Raw genomic sequence first — 8,098 nt, forward strand, 5'->3', positions numbered from 1 at the left:
CCTGTTAACCAGGACTGCTGACAAATGATGGAGAGTGGCTTGGCAAGCTCCTCCACCACCTCCCTCAGTACTCTCGGGTGGATCGCATCAGGCCCCATAGACTTGTGGGTGTCCAGGTGGCTTAGCAGGTCCTTAACTGTTTCCTGCTGGATTATGGGGAGTTTATTGTGCTCTCCATCCCCGTCTTCCAGCTCAGGGGGCTGAATACCCTGCAGATACCTGGTCTGGCTATTAAAAACTGAGGCAAAGAAGGCATTAAGTACCTCAGCCTTTTCTCATCCTGGTGACAACGTTCCCCCCCACATCCAGTAAAGGATGGAGATTGTCCTTGCCTCTCTTTTTGTTGTTAATATATTTGGAAAAGCTTTTTTTGTTATCCCTTACAACTGTGGCCAGATTGAGTTCCAGCTGGTCTTTGGCCTTTCTAATTTTCTCTTTGCATGACCTAAAGAGATCCCTGTACTCTTCTCGAGTTGCCTTCCCCTTCTTCCAGAGGTGATGGAAGAGTCCTCTTTTTCCTGAGTCCCAGCAAAATCTCCCTGTTCAGCCAGGCCGTTTGTCTTCCCCACCAGTTCGTCTTACGGCACATGGGGACCGCCTGCCCCTGCGCATTTAAGATTTCCTTCTTGAAGACTGTCCAGCCTTCCTGGACCCCTTTGCCCTGTAGGACTGTCTCCCAAAGACAGTCCTAAACAGGACTGTCAACAACTGTCCTGAACAGGCTGAAATCTGCTCTCCGGAATTGCACGGTAATGGTTTTGCTAACCCCCTTCCTTGCTTCACCAAGAATTGAGAATCCTATAATTTCATGGTCACTAAGCCCAAGATGACCTCCGACCACCACATCTCCCACCAGTCCTTCTCTGTTTGTAAACTTATGAACCATCTGAAGCTGGTGATTTATCAGGGAAGGATTAGATGGGTGCTCTTCTGCTGGATACTGTAAATAAAAATACTGTGGATAGACATCACTATTAGAAGTGCAGTGCTACACCCTGAAGGCTACCCCTTCACTTGCATTTATTAGGTCCAATAATAAGATTTACATTCTGTTTGTTGACATCAGGCATGGACTGGTGTTTTTTCATAATAAGCATGACTAGTGGAACTATACACATTTTAATGCATGTCGTGCACCCTTGCAAGCTGATATCAAACATTTACAAAACACTTAGAGACCTTTACAGGTGCCTAACCATGTGCATCTAATGCCATTTGACTTGCGCCAGATAATCCATGTGTGCACTGGACCTACAAGAGACATGCATCTCCTCCACTGAAAGCTGGAGACCAGGGAGAACAGCCTAGGGAAATCTTAACTAGCACTGGAGACCTGTATTTAAGTAACTGAATCAAGCTCCTGTTCTTGTTAGAAATCAAATACTTAGTTAAAAGTTCTGTTTAGTTTGTGAATTTCTCCCACATGTCTCTTCCATTATTTTCTGGATTTAACTTTTCAAAAAATGTGATAGGTACTTAAAATTAAAATTATGATGGGACAGAGTGCAACGTCAGCAAATTTCCTGTTGATGCAGAAGCGGGAAGAGTGGATGATATGGCCATGGCGTTGTGCTGCTATGCAGAGAGACCTGGATAGGCTGGAGAAATGGGCTGACAGGAACCTCATGAAGTTCAACAAGGGGAAGTGCTAAGTCCTGCACCTTCCTGGGGAGGAACAACCTTGGGCACCAGTATATGCTGGGGACCAGCTGGCTGGAAAGCTCTTTGTGTCTCCATTAGTGGGAGTGCTGCCAGCAGTTTGAGGGATGTGATTCCACTCTACTTAGCACTGGTGAGGCCACACCTGGAGTGCTGTGTCCATTTCTGAGCTTCCCAGTACAAGAGATGGAGCTACTGGAGAGAGTACAGCAAAGGGCCACTGAATGATGAATGTGACTGGAGCATCTCTCATATGAGAAAAGGCTGAGAGAGCTGGGACTGTTCCATCTAAGGAAGAGAAAGTTCGGGGGGATCTTGTCAATGTATATAAATACCTGAAGCGGGGATGTAAAGAAGACTGGGCCAGGCTCTTTTGGGTGGTGCCCAGTGACAGGACCAGAGGCAATGGGCACAAACTGAAACAGAGAAGGTTCCCTCTGAACGTCGAGAAACACTTTTTCATTGTGAGGGTGACTGAGCACTGCCACAGGTTGCCCTGGGAGGTTGTAGAGTCTCCCTCCTTGGAGGTATTCAAAAGCTATCTGGACATGGTTCTAGGCAGCTGGCTGTAAGTGACTCTGCTTGAGCAGAGGGGTTGGATGTCCAGAGGTCCCTTCCAACCACAACTGTTGAGTTTTTTCAAAACTTAGTTAGTCCTGGAAAACTTTCATTACTGCTATGTTAATTAATTAACACCCTTAATTAAGGGGGGGTGCAGGGAAGTAAGTACTTGTTCAAACAAATATATGTTCATGCAATTACATGCCTTGTGGATTTTGCAACTGAATTTGAACATGCAGATTTGTTGCAAGAGTTACAGAGGGTTTTGAAAACCTAAGTCTAAAGAAAGACAATTTCTGTACTGATTATAGTATCCTCAGATTTGGAACATACATTTTTCCCAGGCAGGGCAAGAATGGATATATAATTAGTTTTCTCAAGATCTATGTTCCTTTAGAAGTAGCATTCTTCTATCACTTTCAGTTCCTGACTGAATTAATCTACAAAAGGATTTTCTTTTTTCTCTAAGTAATGATGATAGGTATGTGTGTGCATGTGCCAGTGTGTTATATATGTATATCTAAATGTAAAATGTTTAGAGTGGTTTTCCTTCACTCAGAGAGCAGTACAAGTTACATTGTTTTCTCTTCAGTTTAATAATCTGTTTTTTTGTTCTACGCACCCTCTATACACACATATAAAGAAGTTATCTCCACTGTCACAATCCTTAAAATGTGACTAGACATACAGAAAGAGAGTGAGAGATTCTTGAAATTAATATATTTTATAAAATTGAGAAACAAAAGTGTTAGGAATATGGTTTTTTAAGCAACATAGAAAGCAATGAGGATTAGATGGATAAGGTGCACAGATGCAGTTGCAGACCAACAGGGACCATGTGCAGAGAGATACAATACAGTTAAGCTAAATCCATGCAAGTCATTTCCTGTAACCTCTTGCACTGGTAAACATAAAAATCATACATCAAGTTACAAGAGTTAATTCTGTCAGTCTAAAGTGAATATCCTTTATTAATTGGTGTAATCTTCTGAAGTGCAGCTACCCACAGCATCACTGTGCCTTTGTTCTTTAATCAGAGTAAAAACATTTCACTGCTAAAAGTATTTAGACTCTTGAATTCTGTATTTCACTTTCCTTCAAATGTAAGGCTGTTGGGGGATCTGTACAGTACATGTCATCTTAGATGATGCCATAAGGCCTACCATAACACAAACTAAATCAGTGAAAGTGTTGGCAGTATGTGGAATCCAATATTGTGTCTTACAAGACTTTTCAGATCAACTGAGAAGTTGTGTGTGATTGCTTATGACCATACTGGAAGGGATCTATATCCTGCCCCTCTGCACCATTGATTAGCTGAGAGAAACTAAGACGACTGCACAGCTTCCAGTTCAGAGCTGTTTGCAAGCAGTAGGCTGAGAGCATGGTCAGAGAGCTTGCATCTGCCCAAATTTTTACCATGTAGATGTAACCACAGCAAGCCTGTCACCACACAAAAATCAGCCTGAAGTCTGCATTTAAAGGATATATATGGAAAGCATTTCTTTTTTGTTTTTTTTTCTAGGAAAAGTGATGGTGAAATCAGTGTGACATATTCCTGTAAAAAATGTTCTCAGAGATGTAATAAACAGTTTACATGAGAATTTAACAAAGGAGAAATGTAAGAACTCCCAGGAGTAGCTGTATTTCCATTGGTTCTACCTATTTGGAAATTCAAAGTTGCTCAGATCTGTTACACTGTTTTGTAATTGCTATTTCTGGCAGAGTAATCCTTGGCAAAGAATGACCTTTACAGTAGAGAAGATATTTTCTGTCGAGAACAATGACTGTAAATCAAGTGCCATCAAACTTTTATTGTGGTTTTTACATAGACTTTTTGTTTTTATGAAGTCATTCCAGGCGAATCAAACATGAACATTGTTGGGTGTTTATGGATATCCATATATTTAGAACAGCAGTATGAAAACGTTTCCCTAAATATTTTTGTGCTTTTTGGCATGGAGGGCATTTCTTCTCTTCCCTTAAAAGAGATAATAGTAATCAGAAGCATAGTAATAATAAAAGTCAGAATACAAGAAGAGGCTAAGTATTGTAATGTTTTAGTACTAAATGTTACGATGTTGAAAGTTCTGAAATATTAATGTTTTTCAGAAATCAAACAACAATTGTTTAAGCTTAACCAATAACATACAGATAACACAAGTGACTCACAAAGCCAATATTATTCTTTGTTTTACAGTGTTGTCTGCACATTTTCGGGTCTGCGAGCCATATACGGACTACAAAGGTCGCTACCACTTTGGTTTTCACTGCCCCCGTCTTTCTGACAATAAATCTTACATCTTTTGCTGTCACCATAACAACACAGTATTTAAATACTGCTGCAATGAGACAGAATTTCAGACTGTTATGCAGATGAACTTAACAGGGAATGCAGATGGATACATGCATAAGTAAGTAAATGAGTTTTAAAGTACTCTTCACCAAACTGTTTCTGGTCTAATAACATAGTCTGAGGTGTACTTAATGATGGAAGCAATTAGAATAATTACACATACAGAAAAACATTACTAAAAGGTTTTTGCTCTTACAGAACTGCTAGAAGAGAGGATATTTTAGCTCTGCTTTCTTTGCTTTGACATGGGCTATAAACATTGCTAGGAGAGCATCTATGTAAAAGTTGCATATAAATGTAAAAAATATAAAGTTACATATAAAAGTTAGAAAAGTCTCTCCCTTGACCCAAATCAGATCCAAACTATGTTCAAAGCTGTCCGTAGGGGAGAGAGGGAATGAGTTGACATTTTCCCTATCAACCCAAATGCACTATTTTGAATCTCTGATGTTTTGAATATAAATCTCTTGTAATCACTGACCTTGGGGAACAGAATGTATTTGCTTATATACCAACATTGTTTGGTCTCCTTGCCTGTTACCTGGGTTACTTCCACGTACTGCTGGGGCCTATCCTCAAAGATAAATGTCAGTCACTTTTTCTAAAGAACCAATAAGTAACAAGTAGATCTTTGTTACTGATTACCTATTCACAAAGACAAACTCTTCACTCTTGGTCTGCCTCTTATTTAGTATTTGACATTCTGGCCACACTAATCTGCTGTGATTTCTCTTCATGCAGAGGGCAACTTTCAGCTGATGTAAACCCCAAGGTCAAACTCTTATCTGTCTGCTTTCCCCTGCCATTTTATTCTGGTACCCAGCCCCTCCAGGGCAAGGAGGGGGCAGATTGAAGAAAACTGGAATTCCAGTGTATTGATTTTTGTTTAAAACAGGGATTTTAGTGTTTTCTTCTGTGGTGCAAAAGTCAGTCAGTGTGCTGTCATTCATTCCTATGGAAGCAGGTGCGAAGCTGCTAGGAGGCTATGGTGCTGGAATACTCATGTCGGCTCTTTTAACTCACTGTCTGCAGCTGCATCCAGCAGCCGCCAGATCATGGAGCTGGCAAACTGTCATCTTCCTTAACAACCACTCCTCATACAGCACTGCCTAGAGAAGTTTGAATCTTGCACAGGTGTAGAAATTGCATACTCTAACTTTACAGGTGTTAATGTGACAATCACCTACTCTAAAGAAGTCCGTATACTGTGTAGTGTAAAAGACAGACAAATATATATACCTATATCTATCTGTATACCCTTACCCATATAAGATACCTTTAAATCAAGGTGGATCTACACTGTCTTGTTACTGTATGTGCAGCTATGTCCTTGAGGTGAAACTTCATTGCCTTGGCATTGTAGTGCATCTGGGAACACCATGAGAAGATATCACACAGAACACTGGGGAGACACTTCAAGTCAAACAGGCCATTAAAGGCCATCCATTTTCTCCACCCTTGAGCAGTCCAGTCAATCTAGAAATTGGTAGCACCCTCATCTGGGACTACCCAACTCTGCCAACATAATATGCCTCCAGGCATCCTGTAATCACAGACAGAGCCAGAAACGGCTTCACTCTCAGAGTGATAAAAACAGAGTCTCAAGAATGGACTAATGTGGCTATTGCCCTCATGCTTTCCCAGTTCTTTGTCTTGCAAATAGCAAATTTGCTTTATTTCTTCCGTTACTGTTCCGTAAACCCTGCATCAACACTGCTGAGCAATCAAGTCTGCCTTGGTTCACAGAATTTGGAATATTCTACCTCTGTAGTCTTTGTTGGTAAGATTCATGATTAAGAACCACCTGCAGACTATGTATGTATGTCTTCAGTCCAGAATTTCCTGTGGACATTAGCTATGTGCTGATCTTTTGCAAAGGTATGTGAAATACTGCTAAATACAATAAAAAGCTTCTGGAGATGTAGCTTAGGGAAGTGCAAGAGCGGAACCCCTATTGCCTTTTTGTAAATTCCTGAAACATCACTCTGATAAATCAGCCAGGGCCAGGAAAATGAAGAGACATTAACTTCCTATGTAAAACACTACCAATGTAGTAAGACGGAGAGAGAGCTCCTCACCCTGAGCTCACTGAGATTGGTAGAAAACTTCCTGATAATTTTAGTATGCTGTGGAGGGGCAGAAAGAAGTGAAGCCTAGATGCCTACATTAAAAACATTGTAAAAAGCATATTACTTAATACACTCTGACTTTATTTAACATATATGATAATTTAACTTTATTTGAATTCTAATACATGCAGGGTTTGCTTTACAGTAACAAAGTCAGCTCTTTGTTTAGATCTAATTTCACACACCACTGAAAAAATTCTGATGAAACTTATTGTAGTGTGGCTGGGGAGAATGATTTAGGATACGGGAATAGCAATGAACTGAAAAAAAAAAGGATTATATTTTTCAGGGAAGAGTGATTCAATATTATTATTTGGTTATTTCAATATTATTATTTGGTTTATTTTTCCCCTTAGCCATTCTTGTGATCATCAAAACAAATTTCTTGTTTTATAATACAGTTGAGGGAAAAAATTAATGAAGTGACTTGTAACTTCTTTGTCTTGGCACAGCCGAAAAACCACATTTGTCTTCTACAGTCACACAATATAACTATAGCCAGGTTTATTTACATTTTTTCCATTACTATAAAAAAAGATTTCTATGTTCTTATAAGTGCAGAATACTGGGCTATTGTATCTTCGTGATCAGGCAGATTAATCTGCCTGTAATATTTCTGAATGTGAAAAATTCATTTAGTATTAAATATAGAAATGCCAATGATGTCTAAAAGACAAGAAATGTTCTGCCATCCAAAGTATTTTTCCATAAATCTTTGTCTAATAAGTTGTTTAACTATTCTTAAAAATAGTTTTCACTCGAATCTAGTATTCACACTCTCAGATTTTCTGTTATGCATGTTTTGGTGGATTATCAGCAGTTCTACTATGCTAAGGGTCCTTAATCTGATACTGGAACAGTGTTATAGTAGTCTGTAATGCATCCATGTTTTTCCATATGTCTTATTCCAGTTTTTCAGGGTTGAATGGCTTTTGCACACCCCGCTACAACATTTGCACTGAAAGCAGTATGAGGGTAGAATAGCACTATCTTTCTCCATGTACAGCATGTCCCCTGCAGAGCTGGCATTTGCTTAAATATCTCCCAGAAAGTCATCTTTACAAGAAAGGAAAAAAAATAAGAAAAAAAAATTATCAATTCCACTACCAGCTGTTTCAAGACGATGTAATTTATCTGGGAAGACCTCTTAGGTACTACAGTAACAGATTCTACAGGAAAACACAGATTGGGCAAAGGCCTTGAGATAATAATGAGTAAAAACAAAATAGAAAAAAAAAATCACTTTTGAAATGTACATGCAAACACTGCACAGATTTCCTCAGTGTCAGAAGTACCAAGGCATTTGCTAGGATGTAAGTTTGCATTTCCTTGGGGCAACACTTAAAAAGTGTAACTACTGCAAGTAACAGGCCTGTTTAAGGAGAATAGGGAA

General features: G+C 39.5%; 1 protein-coding gene across 1 annotated transcript in view; it reads left to right on the forward strand.

Moving 5' to 3' along the window:
* Positions 1 to 4,420: 4,420 nt before the first annotated feature.
* The window catches only part of KIAA1644 (KIAA1644 ortholog), a gene marked incomplete at both ends in the record, with an annotated part of 10,109 nt that continues 6,431 nt past the window's right edge, over positions 4,421 to 8,098 (forward strand). The window contains one exon of the mRNA XM_010290493.1: positions 4,421 to 4,634. Within this exon, the coding sequence (XP_010288795.1) occupies positions 4,421 to 4,634 (214 nt within the window). The remainder of the gene's footprint in view (positions 4,635 to 8,098) is intronic.

This window comes from Phaethon lepturus, unplaced genomic scaffold (assembly GCF_000687285.1).
Source record: "Phaethon lepturus isolate BGI_N335 unplaced genomic scaffold, ASM68728v1 scaffold22497, whole genome shotgun sequence".
In the NCBI taxonomy this organism is placed as follows: Eukaryota; Metazoa; Chordata; class Aves; order Phaethontiformes; family Phaethontidae; genus Phaethon; species Phaethon lepturus.